At 37.4% G+C, this 23,111-nt stretch overlaps 1 protein-coding gene across 7 annotated transcripts in view; it reads right to left on the bottom strand.

Annotated features, from left to right (window-relative positions):
* The window catches only part of TPK1 (thiamin pyrophosphokinase 1), a 308,411-nt gene that overhangs the window by 180,877 nt on the left and 104,423 nt on the right, over positions 1 to 23,111 (bottom strand). For all 7 annotated transcript variants that reach the window (XM_085320245.1, XM_085320251.1, XM_085320246.1 and 4 more), the window contains one exon: positions 10,458 to 10,527. In XM_085320245.1, the coding sequence (XP_085176371.1) occupies positions 10,458 to 10,527 (70 nt within the window). The remainder of the gene's footprint in view (positions 1 to 10,457; positions 10,528 to 23,111) is intronic.

Below are 23,111 nucleotides of genomic sequence, written 5' to 3'. Positions count from 1 at the left end.
ATTCGGCACRGGCAGGCAATATACTTCTTCTATATAGCTCATACCATTTCCAACAGATTTTGGAACATCACTGCCCCCGTATTTTCACTTGCCATCCAAAAACCGTCTTTTCTCTCTAGCTCCAAACTAGGAATTCTCTATATTTCTCTATCATTGATATTCACTGTGGTCTTAGCATATATTAAAATATTTTAAAATAAAGTTGGCTCACGAGCCAGCAACAGCAAATGATCTCGTTTTGAAAACACAATATATCGAGGGAGTTAGGCAATTTTTTTTTCATATTTTGCAAAATTAAAACCTAGCAGTCCAGCAGGTAGTACACTGCTCGCAGTGGAGTTTGCATAGATATCTGCTCAGTTAAGAGCCTGTTTTTCAAACGAGCTATGAGTTGAAGGAGCACATTTGAGTTTCTCTGAGTACAAATGTATCCAAGCTTTTGGTGGTACCATGTTATCAACATGCTTGATCAAATTACTTTTGGTAGTATAACAAAGCTGGCTCTATGATCTCTTGGGACTCTAAGGTTTACCAAAGATTAATCTACATCATCTTCAATTACAGCATTTGTACAGAAGCATGGCAACCTGACCTAGGTCAACTRATTAATCAATACTCAGCTCTTCACAGGGACAGCTTTGCAACTGTTTTTGTAGTTTTTGCTCCGTTACTTGATCTAACCAAAAAAGGCACAGAGTACATTTATTACATAGCTGACTTCTAAATTTTCTCATACTGGCTCAAGAGCTTTTTCCAGAGACTAAATATATATGATTTTAAAAGACAACTTTTCCATCAGGCAGCCCTAAAGCCTGCTTCCTGACCAACAGACTAACTTCCTGTGACTTCATGCCGCAATTTAGAAGCTATTGTATCTCATACCCCTCAGTAGTTAATYTGAGAATTTAAGTACAAGCCTTCTCTTATTCTCATTTATCAATTTTAGTAAGTAGTCTTGGTCATAGTTTGAGGACAAAGTTCCCTGTTCTTGATAGCATTTTCTGTGAAAATAACTGTGATACAAAGCATTTTAAAATGAATAAGCTGAAAGAGGCAATTTGTAAAATGGAAAGACTATCTTGGAATTCAATTAGATTAAAAACAAATCTTACTAGAGGAACCAAGAAAAATAGTTTAAAGAAAAATGGATTAATATTTTAAAGTTTTATTTCTCATTACCTTCTAGAATGCACAAAGTCCCCTTTTCTCAAGCTACTTGCTTCGCTAATAACACTAAATTTAAACAGCTTTCAAGTACACAATGATGTGTTTTCAAAATAAAGGTGCTCATCTGAATGCAAATTGTTCAAGTTAAAATCAAGCTTTCACATATTTATAAAAAGGGAGAAGAGACTACAGGAGAAAGAAAATAGGAAAGAAATCCAAGAGATAAACAGACGCGAGGCAGTTATGTGTCAGAAATCACTCCTAAGTTTACTGAAAGAAAATTTTAGAGACATCTGAATAATTTGTCTAGAGGTGTCACTTGTGTTCAGTCCCAATATATAATATTCTTTAATCCACAGTCATTCAGAAGGGACTATATCCTCTCTCTCCAGGAATTTTCTGGACTATGGAGGGAAAAAGAAAAAAAGAAAGAAAAAAAAAAGCTGAAAAAGCGAAGAGTACTATAGCACTTCCAACTCTTCCCTAATTCTCTGAGGGGCAATAGCGCAGATCAGTAAACTTCAAGGTCATTTATTAGCGTTCATTTTAAAGCATTGCTATTGCCTGTATTTCTGTGCTTGCAGACTGAACACCAACCTCTCCTCACATTCCTGTCAATCTTAACGCTGCATCTTTCAAATCTGAGATCACTCTAACCTATTCGGTATAAAGTTCATATTTTAAATATTAAATGACAAATACTACTGCAGCAAAGATCTAGCCTAGCTTGAGGTTTGGAAGACCTTTCTGGTTTGGTCTGCTTTAAACATGGAAAAACTCTTTCTTTACCCCTCAGAAGACACTTGTAGAAAGTACAGCTTCACAAAAGCAAGCATTGCTTGCCTAATCCTTCATTTCTATTGATATTCAGAGATTCAAAAGAAACATATAAGCATACGTTTCACCCTAATACTACACAGAAAGTAACATTCCCTGCATCCCTGGAATTACTCCTTTGGCACGATGAACTGAAACACCATAAAATGCAGAATGCTTTTCTTAGGCCAACTCAGAGTCCTTTCTGAGCTGCTTTTTCCAGTGGTGACTCAATGCACAGATATTTTATCACTAAGAAGTTCTAACTTCTAGCATCAGGGTGGCCATAAATGATTTTTACCATGCCATAAAGCCAGAAATCACCCTGATAGCAATGACATTCCTCTACTTACAGTACACTAGAGGCACAAATGCAGCTATTTGAAGAAGCTGAGGCAATACAAACCTTCTGATTGAGAGAACTGGGATTAGCTGAAAGTGTCCCAATATTCTCATCCCCTCAGCCACTTTTTTTYCCCTATTTTTCCAGAATAACTGTTCTGGACAAAACGTGACCCTTTATTTTCCTGGTTGGCAACTACAACTTGGCTTACAGCGCTCTTACTGAGACAGCATGGTTTTATGGGCAGAGAACCTCGCTGGCAGCCAGGAGACTTGCTTTCTATGCCCAACTACACATCTGTTTTGTGTTTGCTAGCAAGTCATTTCATCTCTCAACATTCTGTCCCAGTCCTTCCTAGCCACACCTTAACAAGATTAAGGTCACCCCAGAAAAAGTCTCATACTTAGATCTGTGGATTTGGGTAGAATGACAGGACCCTACATGCCTTCTTTGAATATTTTGAGATATCAACTATATAAAAATCCTTGGACTTACGCCAAAATGTGCAGGTACTTAAAGTGTTATTGAGGGTAAAGTCTGTCTTCACCTAGGACCTACTATTCCTTATTAAATACTGCCAAAACTATACCGTGGGAAACGGACCTGGCCCTTTTACAGGCTGAACTTTTAACAAAGAAGTATCAGAAACTTTGATGAGACCATGTGAACAAGGGCAGCATTTTACTCATGTTCAAGTAGTACTGCCTGTATTTTAAGAGTAACTGACTGAAGATCTGAGGTGATTTGGTAACTCACTGGAAGACTCTGAGCAAGCCTGGAACAAAATATAGAGGTCTCAATTCCCATTTCTCCATTCTAATCAGCAGACAGCGTTCTCACTCTTACACTGTATAAAACCTGGTATATCTACTTCTCCCACCTGTGGATTCAGTGATTTCATCTTGAAAATCATATATTCCAAAGATCTACCTAACAGTGTTGGCTTTTTTTCTTCTCTAAAGAGTGCACGGTCCTATGCCAAAGCTTTAACTTACTTCCAGCGTCTCTCAAAACAAGACATTTTCTGAAAKAAAAGGAACAAAGCATGTGTGTGCCTGAATACACACATATAGATCAAGGATGAAAAGCTAGCCACTTCGTCACTTCCATCAGAATACGACTCAACTAAGTCTTCTTTCTAATCACAGTCTAACTTTGGGGAGTCACAATAACAGACAATATTGTGATCTCCCCTTATTACTGTTAGTTATAAAAATATTGTTATTATATAATTTCCATCTTGAATAGCAACAGCAGTGGACATGAAAATAAAGAATTACTTCAGCTCAACTGAATTCTGATACAATTTATATCCCATATGTTAGGGGGTTTGTTTGTTTGTTTGWTTGATTTCTAACCAGATGATCACCTGCTGTTTTATTTTCAGGTTGTAGGGATGGTGGAAAAAAGTTTACTTCTGGTTTACGTTCTGCTTTATGGAATACAGTAGTAAATACAATTAGAAGCACCTCCCAGTAAGCATAGTTGTAAACTAACTTTTACAGATGCTTGCAGCAATCTCTCCTTCAAAATTTATCTCTACTTTCTGTGATCTGCAGAACATGTAACTTCTGCCCCTATCACAACTCTCTAGTGTTATCAGAACTATGCCTATGTAACTCCCAGATTTTTGATTTATAGCATCTGATGACTAAGTGAAAAGAAATAAATTTCTATAGTGACTTAGTAATTCCAGAAGAATACGTATTTCTGATATGTCTTTATACTGCTGTTTAATATCAAGAGGAACCCAGCAGTAAATCCTTTTCAAACATACCATTTTAACCTCTCATCATTTCTGTGAACATTTGATTCAGGGATCCAATAAGCCTGATACRCTTACACAGCTAGCAATGTTATTGCGCTATGGTACTTTTAAGAAATACCTATCTATACAGGAAACTAATCTTGGCTGAAATTGGGAGCTAAATCTACCAGTATCTCTTGAAGGCTTTTATTATTTCTGAAACAAACTTTGAATTATATTTACAATGTAATACTATTGGAAAAAATATATTTGAAACATAATCAGGTGAAAAAAGTCTAATTAAATTGGTGAAGATTAAAAAAAGCCTATGTGACCTTAATGGCTCTTGATACTGAGAATTTCTCAGCTGCACTACCTAAAATAATCTCATTATGTAACTCCAAATAGACTCATCTTTCCAATCGGGGGGTGGAGTTGGTTTTGCTTTAATWTTTTATTTTATTTTATTTTWTTGATACTTGGCAGTTTTGTAAAGTAAGTCAGGATTTAGTAACGGATYCCAAGTTCAGTGTCTCCTAAAGGAGCAGACTGTGGATAAAGATAGGCTTTCTGAACACTCATATTGCATTCATTGAGATAAACTCAAGATCCTGATTTTGATCTTTAAAAACTTAGGTTTTGAGTCAGACAAAAAAGTCTGATGTAAAAGCTTTCCTAAAGCCATTTGACAAACAAAACACTGCCTTAGCTTTCAGCTTCCTTTGCTTTCAGACTGTAATCCTGCATTCAAGGAATTCTTTGCCACCAGCATCTATGGGAAAGCCATTTCAAATAGTTTTGACTTCACAGTTTCAGAGAGGCCATTATTATCTCTCAATTTTTTTAATCATTACAGAAACGTATCCTTCTATCAACATTAATAYAGAAAAAAATGTAAATATCTCACATACTCCTGAACATATACAATAAGTAGATGTTAAAGACAAGAAAATGCCATTGTACTCTTTTGGTAGGATGAGATTTTTCTTAGCACAGTTATACAATTTCTGCATCAATGCCCTAAATTCTGCCTGCATATTCGATACCCTGAAAAAAAAAAAGAAAATCCAGTTCAATCTGAAGTGTTCAAGCAAAGAATTCCTCTCAACCCTACATTAAGCTACATCAATGGCTAATTACTGTCATAAGCACCCTATTTCTAATCTCCAATACAGAACACAGTGAAGTATACASGAATTTCTTACCCTGTGATCCTATTAAGGACTCACTTCTTCATAAGTAAAATGTTGTTCAGGAAACAAGATAAAAGATCTTATTTTACACATGGGTATTGCTAGCTGTTGCCCTGCTRCTTCTATTTTGGTGATCTTGACAATGGGGACTGCAGTTTCTATGATCAGGCAAATTCAGTCTAGATTATAAACAGGCAGCTGAGCTACTAAACCAGAGGAAGACAAAACAGCTGGGGAACTGGCACTACTAAACCATACTAATTGCCAAAATATAGACACAAGGTACCAAGGTGCATAGATAAGTTCAACCATGAGTTATCTTTACATCTTTCATGTAAGCAAATATGTAGAAGCTTTTCCTAACATATATTACCCTGACTTCATCTCCCTGTTCAAAGGTAAGCTTATCACTTGCCTTTCAAGTCAGGGATAATTTATCTTTGATCTCAGCAGTGCCTGATTTTACCGTCATCTTTGCAGGCATGTACAGTTTATGCAATTTATTCAACATACTGTCAACCATCACTTTTTTTTTTTTTTAACCCCCATATAACATCTATGTGGAGCCATGSCTTGAAGAAAAGCAAACATCAAGAAAAAAATTTAGATATACCAGAAACAAGTACAAAATCCATTGAGTTTTAGCTGTAAAAGCATGAAAATGAAGACTTCTATTCTCCACTTCAGCTTTTTAGCACAAAGTATAGTATGTAGAAGAGTTCACTATGTCCAAGTGAAAGGAGTAACAACACTTTGTACAACCAATATCTTTCGCTTGCTCTCCCTAAATGGCTCCACTCCTTGAGGGGGTGGTGGGAGAAATGTTAATGAAGGACATATTTTATGTAGTAAATGTGCATTGCTGAATGAAAGTGCTCCTAAAAARATGATGTTTTGAGATCCGTGCTTGACATTTAGCCCACATGTATGCCAACTGAAAATTTATAAAATTTGTTACTAATATTGAAGACACACAATCGTAGAGGTGCCTGAAGTTGCCTCTGCAAGCCTGGCTCAAAGTAGTATTATATACTAGCAACTGCATTTTGATGTAGCACCTACATTCATCTCATGTATGTAGAAAATGCTGCATCAAAATACACAAGCATTTCTCAGCTTCAGTACTACTCTTACATTTTATGTAGCCCACTGGAAAGAACAGAAAGAAACTATATGTGTAGCCTAAGTGTCAGCAACTGTATACAGCCCATTTAATGGCAAGACAGACATTATTTTTATGACAGGATCATCCTTCCTCTTCTAGTGCCCATTTTACCCTCTATGGCCTCAACTTCTCAATATTGCAAAACCTGAGTGCACAATGGATTTGACACCCCTCCGGAAAACAGCATCCAAGACACAGATATTAATGATTGTTTTTACAAGCACCAATACAGTAATAGYTTTCAATGCATCTTCCTCTATATACCCCAAAGCTAGTCACACACAAGTTAATCGATGCCTTAAACTTTAATCAAAAAGTGTTGAGAAAGAAGCTGCTGTAGTATGATACAGATGAGCAACAACCTAACTCTTAAGTGGGTAACAATGGTTCACAATGTTTTGAAGAAATATGCAACAGGGTGCGTTATGCAGACAGAAAAAAAAAAGTACAAACAAAAAGATCAGTAACTCTCCCTTAACTCTAATTGCTGATCATTAGCTGTTAATCAATAACAGTTTAGCAAGAACCCTTATTTTTCAGTGGGAACTGCTGTTAAAAAAGAAAGAATGCAGTGTAAGGAAAATAACCTCTTTGGGTTCCTACAGTCAGTGAGAGAAAAGACTCTTAGAGAGAGCAACAAAGAACAGGAGCCCCTTTCCTCCTGCTTTTCCATCTGCCACAAACGGCTCCCCAGGGAGCGGCTTCTCTAAGGAAAAGTYATCCTGTCCTTTTGGATACTCTCAGTAATATTCCAGCTCTAGAAGGCAATTTCTTTTAACACATCATTGAAAAAATAGCATGATTTCTCCTCATCAGTAGTTACAAAAAAAAAAAAAAATCATTTTTTTTTAAAAACAAGAAAAGTTGCAATTCAGATTTTTTCAGCTATTTTTTACAKAAATTTATGGAAACATCAAAACCAAACACATCCTAAAAACAACAATGCAAAAGCCTATCAGATGAAGACACAAAACATCTTACACACTTCAATTTCATGACCTCAAGCCACATTGCTAGCCCAAGCTGTGCAGTGCTTTCCAGTACAAAGGTGACAGTTGCTTTCCTTTGATGGGCATAAGTGAACCAGGCAAGCAAAGAAACAAGTCAAGACACTGAWGGAAGGTCTTGAAAGCAGAAACCTGTCTAGCACTCTCCTTGCAAGCAGAYAGCAGGCAGCCCAGATGCAAGAAATGGGTGGACTTCTGAATCTTCCCTTCCCACATTTCATCCAACAGCGTAGGCTGTCTTGATGTAAGAAGCAGATTAAAGAACTATTCAGTACTGGTGAACTCTCATGCAGAGAGTCTTGTGCAGCTTTGGGCACAGAACTTCAAGACACATACAGGCTAACTGAAGAGAGGCCAAAAAGTGTCACAAGGAAAAATGGTCTACCAAACAAGCTGGGTCTATTCAGCCTACAGAACAGGAATATGGATATGGGAGAGAAGGCACCCATACTGAAGATTTTTAAGAACAGCCTATGTTCAGATAGGACGTGTCAGAAAAGCAATAGGTTGGTTTGACCCCACCTTGATGGAAAGAGAAAGAGCCTCTCGAGATCAATTCTAGCCTTGTATTTTGCCAGGATGTGGGAATGGATCCTTCAAGATAATAACAACTACTTCCTTATCCTCAGAGGAAGATATCTCTGTAACAGTCCCATATTGCGACCTGTCCTTTCCCCAGACCATTATTATAACTCACTCCCRTTCTAAAACATTCTTCACATTGCCACAGCAGCATAAAGACACTTCACTGTCACAAGAATCAACCACAAAATAACAGTCAAGTTCTTTATTCGTATCTCTGGGATATAATAATCATCCTATATTTAAAGGACTATAGCTTCTAGGTTTTGATACAATACAATTAGCTATCAGGGCTTTGAATAAAATCGAGTTTTAAAACAGAGGGTTATGACAGCACTAAAAAAATGATTAACCTGTCAGTATAGTCTGAGCAGACAGTTCTTTAATAATGTTGGACAGGGACCTTAAGGGAAAAAAAATGCTTCCGAGAAGTAAATGAATATTCCTTCYAGCAGAATGATTTCTTTAAAGACAAAAGTCAAAATTACACCCCCACCCCCAACCCTGGAAAGAATCACTTTGAAGGTAAAATACCTACCCAAAGCAATTAAGGTTGGAAACAAGAAGTTAGAGAATAAGAATACTCCAAAGGCTAAGTTGCAAGCCTAAAAAAAATTATTCAGTCAAGGCATAATCATCAGATTTCCCCTGAATTATATTTATTTAATATGAATATAAAGGTGTGCAGAAGAGATAAATGGGTTATTGGAAGGAAAAAAATAGAGTTCTGAAACACTGTTGCTGTTCCATTGCTTCGTGTCTCTTCAGAAAGCCTCACCATTATCAAGAACTGCTTGCTCCAAGTCAAATAGATTGCAGTTTGTATTTCAGACTAAGTTGTGAAGGGCTCTGTAAGCATCTACTAGGGAAAGAGAAACAGTAGAAGACACAATAGCACTTAGTAGTGCTTGACAGATTACAGTCAGAGTATTAGCACTCATAAATCTCAGGCACTGAACTTCTTACAGGTGGTAAAGAACAGCGTTTACATGAACTTTTACTTTGCTTTTGAGGATAGAAGGAAACTGAGCTTCCTCTGACCTCCCCCATATATTTGCCACGAGATGAAACAAAATATATGCCAGATTTTGCTCTATAAACAAAAAAAAAAAAGTTCCTAAGTTTGTAATTTCTACCAAATATCTGCCTCTGACATCTTGCTGCCTTGAGTCAGCTTTATTCATTCATTTGCTTTTATTAAACTATTTACTTACGAATTTTTGCTTAAAGTAACTGAAAATCTTAAAAGGCAGGTACAACAGATAGATCCTTGGTAACCCTTGAATTAAACACCTTTCCATAATTCCACTACAAAAAGGAAAACCATTTGAATGCAACATATTGTGTCAAAATTCTGCATAAGCCCTTTGGGGGAAGAAACATGAGATTTTTCCATTTCAAATGCCATGAGAGAGAGCAAGAAAAGATTCCCCTTTCAGTCCTATTTCCTTACCTAGAATATATATTTATGCATATAACCACAATACTTGCCTTTAGACATATATGAAACCCTGACACTAATTCAGAAATAATTTAGAAAAAAAAAAGTGGACTTCCGATTTTACTACCCATCTCACTTCATAAAGCAAGCAGATTTTCTCCAAGGCCTCATGAGATGAACAAAGAGGACATGCTTTATTTCAGCCCCTAGTGAGATACATCAGATGTTACTCTAGTCAGTCCTTGCAAGTGGCATAGCAAATATCTTTCAGAGGCCAAATCAAAGATACTGCTCTGATGGATGCATAAAATAAAGGTAGATTCACAGCAGTATTATAAACAAGAGAAAAAAGACCAGTGGGCTTGAAGAAAAAAAAAAAAAAGCTACTTGTGTTTTTCTAAAAGCTGTAATTGGGAATAACAATTAAAAGTAATGTGCAGAAGGTATTATATTGCATGCTACTACACTATTCACTTAACTGCCTTCCTACTACCTATTAGGCAAAATGAGATGATGGCAGCAAGTCCTCTGTTATTTTTCTCCCCTTATGAAGAATAACAGTTGCAACAGTTTTCACTGAACAAGCACTTGTTTGAACCCAGTTCTAGTTGATCTTTCTGCTTCACCCAAAACAATCCTTTACATGAAACAAGGCAGTAAGTCCCGTCTTCTGAAGACTTGAGCAGGAGGGAGATTAAAAATAAATTAAAGGAAGCATCAGCCATTCTTTGAGAGGAAAAAACATTAAAAGCTGAAAGGTAATTACAAGTAGGTGAAATTGGCCTTTTCTTGCGACTTGTGCGTATGTCCCAAGCGTATGTATTTTACTTTCAGATATTTAAATTTTGTTCATTTCTACAATGTTGTCACGTGACAACAGTTTGTTAAAGTACCATGTACAGAGCAGGCAGTTACTTCATTAAGCAGATCTTGCTCCTCCACGCTTTACTTTCTTTAAGAGATGACTTTAATGACTTTAGTTTGCTGTTAACGTACCTGTCCCAGCTTCCTTCTGTGATGTGATAAAGACGATTAGCACCTCCATCAGCACAAGCTCTCAGAGTAGCTGCAAGTTAAGAAACAGAGTATCAATATATTGGCATTATAAACAAGGAACAGCTCTRTGAGTATGTAATTACTGACATTTCTTTGTAAACTTAGTGTCCACGGTAGGAACTCATACGGCTTTTAGCCTTCTATACTTGACTTTGTTTCTTCTCTAACTACACATTTGAATTGGTTTTATCACACTAGTGCACTYTGCTTTCCAAATAGCTTATTTCTATAAGTCAGTTTAAACTGAATGGGAGGGAAGGGGGGAAATACTCAAAACCAGAACAGAGATCCTCCTCCGTGTATGGGCACGCACTTGTCTAAGCAAGTTGGAACTTGCACCTTAAACCTGATAATTCTCTCACACAGGCAAAAAGTTTGTAAAAATGTTTTTTGTAATGACTTGTACAAAAACTGAAAGAAAATGTTAGGCCTGACAGTCTCTGTTTTGTCTTTTTTTTCCCCCCTCTTATGATATGAGACTGGTAACTACCACTCCTACTCTGCTCCACAGACTGTTTGAATCATCTGATATAAAGCAAGTGGGTTAAGCTGGAATGTTAAATCTTGCACTATCCTGCTCCAAAAGGAACAAAGCCACAATYAATCTCAATGCTTCCATGTGACTCAGGGACCATAAAGGCCATGTGCTATTAATTCCAACTGATCTGAGTTGTAGTAACAAGCACAGATGTTCCATTTTATTTTGATCCTTTTATTAGATTTAAGTTAGATTGTAGAAAAGAGAAAAATAACCTAATTCTATGATTACAAAATAATACATAAATAGCTATAAGATATTCATAAGCATCCATATTTATGATCATTTGGCTAGCACACAATTCTGTCATAAGATTCTTAAATATGACAAGCTATTAAAAATTGAAGATGACCATCTTGTCCTAGCAGTCTTTCATCAACTCTGCTCTGAGATGTTCAAGCCTGATAACAGCAGCATGTAGGATGAAAGAAGCAGTGGCAATTACACAAGAGCAGAACACTCTTCTGTGAGCAGGGAGACTGACTGGTAGGTTTGTGAGAGCTGAAAGTCAGAGGGCCTGAGGGGAGGAGGGGAAAGGGAAAATGAAGAGAAAAAGAAAAGGAACAGCCTGCCAAAGTTTGAGGGAAAATAAAGGTATAAATAATCAGATCAGACACTTTCTGCTGCTAAGAATCCAACTTTCAGCTGCTTTTCTTCAGTGTTTACTTTCAGTGATACAAGTCAACGTTTTTCCTGGTGGCACTCATCAAGTTGGGAAATCTGGCCTCCTACCCTAGCTTAGCCATCACCCTAGTCAGCCTATACACATCCAGACACAGAAGTTCATCTTGCTGCACCTCTCCATCTACCCTCACCTTTTTAGCCATTCCTTCCTATTTAGTTACTGAAGTCTCAGCACAGGCAACATTATTTACCATACAGTCACTATTTGTATAACCCAGCCTCAGCTGAGGCTGCTAGGGACCGTGGAAGAAAAAAAGCAGAGCTCCACAGAAGCTACCAGTTCATCACATACATAGTTGTGGGTACAGCATTTTCTTTCCTGCAGTTTACAAGAATTCGCAGGGAAGGACAGCAAGCGTTAGACTCCGCAGCATCTTTCCCAGCAATACTCATTACAATACTCCTTTCCTCCTTTGTCCATATGTAGGTAGAGCCTCTTACTACCTTTCTCAGTCTCCTCGCTCAGACCACGCTCTGCTCTGTCTCCTTATCCCACTTCCATCGCTCCTTCCAGCTACTACCCAAACCCATACGCGCATGTCAAAGCCAAACAGATCTGATCCTGATAGATCTTATTAACTGAGATTTTTTCTTAATCAGGGTAGCTGGTCAGCCATTTACAACACTACCTACTGCTTCAGGGGGTTGCCAGGTTCCTTCCCATCCTAATGAATATAAACATCACAAGACAAGAACATCTTTTTCCCTGTGGTCAACTGGAAGCTTTTAACTTCTCTCACTTGAGGTTACACCTGAAATTAGATTAATGTAACTCCTTTCACCTGGGGATATTTGCTAAATTCTTTTGGGAAGTTCAGCTCACACAGATTTGGTAACAGTCATTTGCAAGGAGAGCGTGTAATGCCTGTGCTTAAATTAGCTATCTTGACTATCAGTTTGTTCAACAGATGTAAAGCATCCAAGCAAGGCCTAGCACCTACCCAATTACTGCATCTCTTCTTCTTCTTGCTTCAGCTACAAAAGCAATTCATCAGTTCACACTTTTTTTTTTTATAACGAAAACCAAAAGAAGGCTGCAGAAAAACTATTTTCTAACTTTAGGTACTGAACCTGCTTAACAGAGGCTTTCTCAGCCTAAAGAACCCTAGTTTTTTCTTTGTGAGAATAGTGGTTTCTACATCTGCTCTCCCAAGTTTTAAAGAACTAAGTGGCTTAGAACTTACAAGGAAGAAAGAAGAGAGGAGACACAGAAAAAAAAGAGATGAAAAAAATCTGTAATTCACCTCAAAATACTTTAAGACTTAATACTAAGTGGGCCTACCAAAATTTATGCCTGGCCTAATGCTCTAGCTAATCATGTTATTTTAAAAGCACATTATCAAAACACAAACCAATATGAGGATATACTGTGAAAAAAATCAGTCTTCATTCAGTCTTACACACTGAGATCTTTACAAAGCACTAAAATGGCTTTCCTGAAGGTGTCTGAGTAACAAGTCTCTGACTCTTGTATGCCATTCATACGGGGCAACTATTTGGTATCTCAAATCAAAATAGTTGCCTTATATAACTGGAATTTAAAGTTATCCCTCATATTTATTCTCATCACTTTAGCAGTACTGTAAAGTTATTTAGGAAAACTATTTATGAGGTACTGATTCTTTAMCAGCAAGTTAATAGCTTGCACTCATACGAGCCAAAGCCCTGGGTGCTTTAAGTAACCAGTAGGTAATTAACTGATGGGCTGGAGGCCAGTAAATCATATCATTTCTACAGCTATTAACTAAGCCATGCTTGATAAAAAGTGATGATACATATTACCTGGAAGAACATGTAACATTATTATCTGTAAGCATTTATGGAGATAGTCAGCAATTCTAATCTCACAATTCAGATAGAAAATTCTCTATGAAAAGATAATAAGAACCTATTTTATACAGTACCTTTCATATTAGAGACAAAATTACTTTACAAACAACAATCTGGCCAGAGTGTAACACAGCAACTGTACAGGCAAGTCTCTAGGCATTTCACAATGGCTCACACAAAACCTCATTAATTATTACAGCAGAAACTGAGGGATCTGAACAAGATCAGAGCCTTGTTTTGCTTGGCACCATAAAAATAGCGAGACCTTCTCCTGAGAAGTTTACAACTGAAACCGATGAGACAACAAAAGAGATGGTGAAAAGAGGCACAGAGGGATGAAGCAATACGCAAGCCAGTGGCAAAGTTATCTTCCAGGGTCACTGAAATGGCAGAAAGGGCTTGGGGAGGGAAGAACGTAAACAATTCACCAAAACATGGAAGATGCCACACACACCTCTCCACAAGTTACCATCCCATTACTGGAGGCTACTTCCCCTCAAATTTGCGAGGTGAGCTGCTTGTGAGAGGATGCTCTCGCTTATTTTAGTCTCAACTACTAAGCTGCTAAGGACATCATTCTAAGGCTTTCAGCTTAGCCTGCCTCCATGAACCAAAACAGATTAGGGGTCGGTCATCCAAGCAGCTTAGCCAGCAGATCTAATGGATCAGGAGGACCGTAAACTCTGGCAAGGATACTGTGACATGCAGCTGGGGCAGTAACTTTTTCAAGCAGCACAGCTGAAAGCAGAGGAGAGAAGTCCTTAGCCAGTCGGCTCAGCTGGAGAGCCCCTAGCTACACTTTCATGCTCTTGCCATCAGAAGAGACGACACTAAGAGCACATGCATCAGCATGCAAGAGCATTGCAGCATTAGCTCCATCTGTGAATCTGCACTCCTTGGAATTATATCAAATTACAACCTTTCCAACCAGAACAATCTGTAATAAGCTTCACCCCTCAGAAATAGCTCTACTTGTCAAATTACCACCTTTTTTTATCTGTCAAATTCATTATTAAGTTCAGTGAGCGATCTCACCCAAAACCCAACTGTTTTGTGCTGCTGAGTGGAAGGGTACAGAAGGGGGGAACTCAGGGCCAATACCAATGCCAACAATTGTTATCCAAGTTATCAGGAGCAGCAAACGTTCAACCCAGTAGTGTTCGAAATTACCCTACGAGTAAATACCTTTCAGCCACACCTACGCTGAGGAAGAGGTATGTCAAGAACACATTATGTGCCCATGTTATCTCTGAAAGAGATTGTTTCCAATAAGTATGAATGAATGAATGAAYGAACAAATCAAGATCTTTCTATGTCAGAACTTTCATTTTAAATGGTGTCCCTTTTAATAGGAACCAATGAACTATTTACCTTTAATGTCAGACATGTAAAGGCCAATATTAGGGCTATAAGTGAATACGTTTTTACAAAACTATCCTAATGCAATAGAACTAGCACTTAATATAACTTAGCACTTAATTAACTAGTTCTGAAGCTTTTTGCAGAAAAAGGCAAGTATTTTGCCTAGGGTTTAACAGCACTGCACATGGCAGGCAAGGGAAAAGATTCTACAGAACAGATGGAACTCTTGTGGACAGAGTTAGGCAAGGGTATAAAAGGGTAAAAGCCAGGAATAAAAGGGAATGTATTTATTCAAAGCATTAACAGCTGCGAAAGATAAGTTCTATTATTCCTTGTAGTTAGCATTTAAAATAACTGTTTTTTCAAACAGATCTTGAAATTACCCCACATTTTTGCCCATATTCTAATTCGTGATGTCTCCCCTAAAACTGTCTTATATTCCCACTATTCTTTTTCTGATCTTATTTAACTGCTTCTAAGTATGCAATCTGCTTCCCTCATCCATTTATTGATTCAGTAACCTGGTAACCATAATTAACCTGCCAGCATAATCTACACAGAGCAGAACTCTGCTTAATTAATGACTTGGCATGCTGGCAGTAATATGTAAGTGATAATATATGGTACATATGCAAAGAATTGCTTGCTTTGCTTGATATATATGGCTAACACCTTTTTGTCTCAGCATTAATAAAAAATACCAGTTACTGGCAACAAAATGTATAAACTGTATTTATGTTCTCTTTTTCCCTTTGTCCTGCAGAAGCTGCAAAAACACACTTCTAAAAAATCCAGAGCTTTGTAGGGCTGCAGACTGCTAGCTAGAGGATATGTTTACATCTCAAACTATTCCCTCCCACTTGTGTGATTCTACCTGTTTAATAAGGACTGTATGCAACTCCTATTACATACCAAATACAGTGCAATGCAGACATCTCTACCTTGCCTCTGCAACTTGGGCAAATCACCTGTCAGTCCTTAGCAGGTTTATGCTTCGCAGTTAGACAGTGGTGTTGCTAAAAGGCTTTCTGACCATTTTAAATAGGTCTATTCTTAAGTTTATTTGTCTAAACTAAAAATGCTTGTCTTGTCATGGGTATTTTATAGTGCAGGAGTGCACAAGGCTGTAAAAAAACATCATTAAGAATGTTACTTGCTCTCAGAATATTCTGCAGTTCCAATTAAATTAGGAAGAGAAATAGTTGCTTTCTAAACTGKTATTATAGGTGCTATCATGCTGCCGTATGTCAACAGCAGCTGGTCATCGATAGCAGTACTCAGCACATTCTAGGGTTGAGCCCATTTTTAGGAATTTCATAAAAAAATAGAAAACACAAATATCAGCAATCTGTTTTTTCTGCCTGTGTGATTTTCAATTTTGCATGCATGCTTCCAGCCCAGGAACAAATTTAAATTTTACAAATATTGTAACCAAAACAATGGCTGCTATTCTCACATTGTCTGTGTACCCAATAAAGGCCCAACATCTACGGACGCCTCACACCTGACTTCTGTACCATCCTGGARCTGTACCATTCAAAGAACATAAAAGCCCAACACCACAGCTGGCAGCCTGCTTCCAAGTGGAATACATCATGGCTCTTATGGAAAACTACTGCACATCTAGTAAAGGTAATTCTGTGTTTCCTACAGAGTTGTTGTGCTTCTTTAATCACTCCACCTTGACCTGTAAACATCACAGAGATCTCAGCTAAGCAGATGCAGGACTAAGCAATTAAATATGAGAATACCAGGAAGAAACCAATGATGATTTAGGAAACACTATTCTTTTCTCAGTGCATTGATTCAGTATCGAGCAAATGCCACAAACACAAGTAGCAACATGTCTTCCTAAAAAGTTCACATAGAAATAAAACAAAGGGGAAATGTAAACAAACTACTTCTCCCACAAATACTCTCCTGTATTTGGGGACTAAGTTACACAATTATCTCATCTAGGTTATACAGTTATCTAACCAAAATCTTGCTTTTAAAAATATATCACATTTCCCAGGGAAAAAAATAAGTTCTCAATGCTCACTTTGGAAAAAATAGTCTGAGCTTTTTAAAATAAGTTCCTAGGTACCCAAATACTCAACTGCAAGCAAAAAACCTGATTCTACCTAGTAAAAATACTAGGAGTAATATGCTCTCAGAGACAGACGCAAGTGAGCAGCCATGTTTCCACTGGACTGAATTTCTGAGCTGTCTTCAGGTACAGTTCCATGCAGAGTTCATTACAATGATTCATACCCAAGGCTGCTGGGTTTGAAGCAATTTCTTGTCGGGTGTTAGATTTAATATTCCTACAGTCCTCACCTAGTATATGATTTTCTCTTCTCTTTTCTGTCAGTCTTCTCACATTCTGTCAAAATAGCAAGCTTCGCAGCATACCAAGCTTCCTTGCACCCGCTGCCGCAACAGGCTTGGCAAGCTACAGCAGTGGGAGCAGTTGCGTGTTGCGTCAAGAGTTAAAACCAGGAGGAGAGAAACCAGAAATCACACCAAGTATTTGTTGCCATCACTTAGACTAAAATCAAGGTGACCGTTTTATGACAAGGCCATGTGTCTTGCATGCCACTGAGGGGAGAAGCATAAAGGAATTTATTCATTTCCTCCTTTTTACATTCTGTGTTTGAGAATGACAGGTAACCCAATAATGTAATATTTAATCTTTTTTTTTTGTCATGAGTGTATACTTATTATTACCAAGTAACAGTAAAAACACTGATTAGGACAACTAAAAAAATGTTAAAAATGCATTAGAGTGCACAAAGTCCATCCTGACTTTTTTCTTGATAAGCTATTGGTTTTCAGTAACTTAAAAGAATTACTTGTCAAATCGAAGATCCTCATAGGTCATCAAATCACTGGGATATAAGAGGGGAATTCAACTGTACCTTAAAAACTGCCTTTTTCAGGTTGAGAAGGAATCAAAGCTCTCCACAACCATGTATTTTCACCTTACTGACAGCTGGTCTCTGATGCCAGGAATTCCCTGAGGAGCGTCACACAGCCTTCCCACCACAACAGCTGCAAGCCCAAGAGGTGGCGTAGGTCCTGCTTTGCCGAACTACGCGCACGCATTACCSGCTGCAGAGGAACTCGCTCATGGACTATGGCTTTCCCCTGGAGCTTGTGAAATCAATAAGTAAAATCTCTCACCAGCAGATGCGTACGCCAGCCCTCACTGACTTTGTTAGTGCACATTCCCCACTAGCGCTTCAACTTGCCCTCCAGTGCCATCCACAGTTACAAGGCCTGCCCCTGGGCCACACACAAGTCAAAACCCCACAATTTTGTCTCAGATTGCGAGAGGCTTTACAGAAGTAGTAAGCCATTACGGGGGCTCAATACAACACACTGCCCTCCCCAAAGGGCAGGTGCCATCAGTCACGACTGTTGTTAAAGATCCTGGGAACCACTTTGAAGCTGAAGCCAAAAGCAATGCCCTGACAAGGCTCTCAGCTCTGAGAAAAGTGGAGCTAACTGTTTTGGATGTAGAGGGGTTCACGCTCTCTTCGCCATGCTTACTGTAGAAAAAAAAAGCATGGAGAATAACCAATGCCACTACCTCCTCGTAAATTTTTGGATTAACAGCTCTGCTTTGGCTCTCTGGAGATCCAGAGGTTGCACATGTAATTTACTGATGAAGAATCTGGTTAGTCTTCAACGTCCAACTACTACATTAATATTCCTTACTACCCTCCAGGATTAAATGTGGTCTTCATTCACAGCGCATGCCATGAGGTTGTCTTTCAAATATCATTTTCTTTCACTGTTTCTTAAATGCCACATGCCTTACTAACAAAATTTCACTGTAACTTGTCTACTGGTGTCCTAAACCTAAAACGAACACATACATCAACAAATAACTGAAGGTAAAATAACTGCACGTGTGCAGCTGGTTTTTCTCCTGCATCCATTACCTGATTTAGCAAGTGAAATGGAGAGGTTTCAACATCAAACATACTTCCAAAGTTTTTAAATTATATTGTTTAATAATTCAGTGTAACGTGCACTGACTTCAAGCTTTGACTGCAGCTTTTTATTTCTTCATTTTCTATTTTCCATTGCTGCAACATTGATTTCTGACACAATGAAGATAAACAGCTACAAATAATGGAATGCTCCAACTGTTTGCAATTTTAATTGCCAGTCAGAATTTTTATCAAGCAAACTGTAGAAGTAAACTGACTTGATTTTTATATGGAAAAAAACTGTCAGCCTTCCCTCCCCCCCTACAATTCACCTTTGATGGTACTAAAATACATAAACATGCACAAAAAAACAGACACTAAGGGGGAAAAAGAAACCTTTTTTTGATCTTGCATTGCTGATTCCATGCTAGAAGCAGCAACCTCCATGAAATCTCCACCCCTCACCCTACAGTGAGGAGGAAATAGGGCAAGCAGGGAGGCAAGTATGTGGAAAAGGGCAGACATAATGCTGAGACTGCGAAGAGGGAAAAATAACCCCCTCTTAATAGAGGCCACCAGCAAAAGTACTTTCCTCTTCAAACTATAACTGCTCTTCATTGTCCATTCTGCTTCCACTGAATAATATGCATTAATAATTTAGGTCAACCTGCAAGTGTAAAGCAATGGTAGTGATAAGTTCATGTGCATAACTATGATTAAGTATTTTTGTCTAATATACTAATATTTCAAATTYTGTTTTTCCTAAACTGGATTTACAGTAGTCTCGCAACTCGTCAAAAAAAAAATCAATCACACACTTATTTTAAATAGCACAAAATATATTAATTCTCATGCTACTAAAATACACAGCATTCTTTAGCTGCATAGAATATATTTCCACACAAATATTTTATATCATAATCTAACAAAAACTTTTGTCTGCCAAGGAAATTTCAGAACTCAAAATCAGAAGCTCTAATTTTATTAAAAGACAACTAGACTATTACAATGCATAAATCTCTGAACAAATCAAACTTCCACTRACATTTTCTTGAAAAATAATTTAACCCATTCAAAGGAATAATCTTGGTCTTAAAGTAGTTTGAAAATAGGTATCAAAAAAGAAGAACAAGGAAGGAACTAGAAATGGAAAAATTAAGGCAGCAAATTCAATTTTCTAACTGATGTAGAACTACTCCTTATAATGTATTTTTTAATGTTTTGATAATAGACTGTTGCTTTGTGTTCATACTCTATAGTCTTGTGTATTAGTATTTTCCCCTACTCTTATCAGATACATTGTTCACTAGATTTTCAACAAAACAATAATAAGTTAACAAAAATAGCAGCAAGAGAAATGGAGCATAAAAGGAAAAAAAGGRGGAAGTACTTAATTCGAACTCCCCAAAAAGCTTTTGGAGATTATTCTTTAAAGGAAGAAAAAAAAATGAGAAATGGGCATGTATTTTGAAACTGGCAGAAATTAAATGAGTAACTTAAAAACCTGAAATTATGCTGCTATATTGGAATTACTTGCCTAAAACATTAGTAACAGTTAATATCATTACTTCATTCATGACGATTTCATCTCTCTGTATTTGAGTAACTTACATGTCTTTCCCCTTCTCTTAACTCTTAAATTTTGGCATGGGAAAGTCACACTTGAGCTTTTTCCAAGCCACTGGAAATACAGAACTWATATGAAGTAGGCTTATTCTCGCATGATTTATTTTGTACTTGGAATAGCTATGAGTACGTACACACTGCCATTTGCACTAATGTAAACCAGAACAACTCCATGGGAAGCAGTGAATTTGCACTGATGCGACTCAGGTACTGGTACTTCAGTACAGCATAAGGACTAACCTGAACACAATTCTGATACTAGAAAGCACTGCTCCTCTCTAGAGCAGCACAGTTACATCTACTTGCTCCAGGACTAATTCTAGTCCCTGAAATAGTGCTACACAAAATAAACCTGAAATTGAAATAACATTCTTGCTAGACCCTTCTCTTTGCTAGATTTTCCAAATGGCAAGAAAGAGCATCAGCAAGCTTAAGTTAACACACTGACATGACTAACCAGATCTGCAGTATAATTTTGCCAAATATATGTTTCTTTGGTTATTCATACATGAAAAAGAGTAGAAAAATCCATAATGAAAGAAAAAATATGAGGTGACAGTTACATTGTTAAAATACCATAAAAGAACTGAGTTAATGTTGTCAAAAGAAATAATCACCAACATTTCTGTGAAGGTCTTAGTTATCTTCATAAACGGGTGCATTAAATTATCACAAGACAAGAAGGAAGTTTATCTAGACAGACAGAATCAGTTACAAACCAGACCAGAAAGCTCAAAGAATGGAACTGTAATTCTAAATGCAAAATGATACTTCTCATTTGAATTCTCTTATCTAGAGTAAATGCAAAAAAMCAGTACTTTTTGAAAAAATCAACAGCTAGATACAAACAGTAAAATTATGAATGAAGGTGGCATAGCGGTAGTTTCCTAGTTCATAAAAGTGATGAAGAAACGAGTATACAGATTTTAAAACCTCTGTTTAATGAGGTCATAAGAAACCCTTAAGATTAAATTTCCAAATAAAAATATTTGTAGGAAGCAATCTAGAGTTTACTGAGAAAAACTGTATGCATGTTCTCAAGGGGAATAAACTTTTGTTCCACAATTCTGCTTATAGCAAGGCTGCAATAAAATCACAAGGTTGTTCTTATATTACACAAACTGTGCATCATCCATAATGTGCCTGTAGGAAAAACACTAGGGCGTATCAGTTTTCAAGGTGTCCTCTATTCCTCCCTTCAAGAAAAGAAAAAATCTACTATCTGCCTTTTTTCAAGAATTTTCACTGAAAATTCTACATTTACATTTCCCTGAGAATATGCACTTATGGCGCAGATTTCCAGAAGACAATGCAGCTATGAGGAATGTAATCCCATTAACTGACCAGAGTCTTGARCGGTCCAAGCCCAGGCTATCGCTAAAATAGGAAAACAGATGAAAAAAATCAGTATATAATTTATGTGTATGATATATGAGGACCCAATTCAAAGCCTGTATGAGTTGTCAGTTTTAGTGCAAAAAATAATGAGGAACTGAAAACCCACTAAGCTYGCATCACGTTGGGTGGCAGTAAAACACAAGCTCAAACTCTAAAACCATAATTTTAGTTGAGGTAAATGCAGCCTTTAGGCTGCCCATAATTTAATATCAGTTTGGAGGGAATTTGATATTTGGATATTATTTAGAGATCCATCTAATTTGCAACCTATTTAATACCAGTAAAACAACAGATTTCTCTAGTGTGCCAGTTTGCTCTCCGAGGGCGAATGCTGAAATTTAACTTCAGTTTTGGCTTTCTTTTACAGCATGTGATGGGAAAGGGAATTGAGAGGAAGTTGTTCACTTGGTGGCCTCAGTAACTTACCTAAGTGAGGTAATTCATTTATAGATCTTTGTACTAAGCAGTCCTGGTCTCCTGTCTCTGAAGTAGCCTCACGGGCCAGCTCCCTAAGGCCTACTGAAGGGATAAAGGCTTAAAATTAAAGGAAAATTGAAGTCTCAGTGGTGACTTGAGTCCCCAAATTTTGGGCTGCTCACTTATTTTAGGAAAACTTGCAAGCTACATACATCTAATTTGCAGTTTTAAGGATTATCAGTACATTGTAGGTGATTTTTACCAAAATGCTACAATCACTTCTTTAGGCTTCTAGTTTCAATGTGTTACAGGGATAAACAGCTCTAAAAAGGGACTTTGCCCTCTCATTTTGGTCTCAGAAATGCCCCCCAAAAAATTGTTTTTGTGATTTTTTATTCAGATGTTCCCCTTAGATAACCAGCCAAACCAGCCACCAAAGGTGGGACAAGAATCACTATTCTCTTCCCCTTCAAGTTCCATTACATTCTGGCTTCAGTTCATCATTTTGAGGATGAGAGACTGAATTGAAGCATATTAAAGTCTAAAGTTCAGAAATGTATTTATGGAAATTGAGTAGGATTTTTTGTTGTTGCTTAAACTGCCCACTAACTAGTAGTACTATTTCCCCTATTAAAGTGCTGCTAAGATGGAAGTGTTTCCCATCCCTTAAYTGTAAGTCAAACCATCTCATCTTTATTGAGCAAAAGATTGCCTTTTCTATGGGGACATTTTCTCTTTGTGGTGGAAACTTGCACCTTCAATAAATAAAACCTTAGATTTAACTTACCTGACCTTATGCTGAAAGATTGCTTTAAGAAA

Source organism: Rhea americana, unplaced genomic scaffold (genome assembly GCF_003343005.1).
Source record: "Rhea americana isolate MKP2758 unplaced genomic scaffold, rheAme1 scaffold_62, whole genome shotgun sequence".
NCBI lineage: Eukaryota > Metazoa > Chordata > Aves > Rheiformes > Rheidae > Rhea > Rhea americana.
Note: the sequence above shows the minus strand (reverse complement) of the source record. Positions and strands in the feature narration are given on the sequence as shown.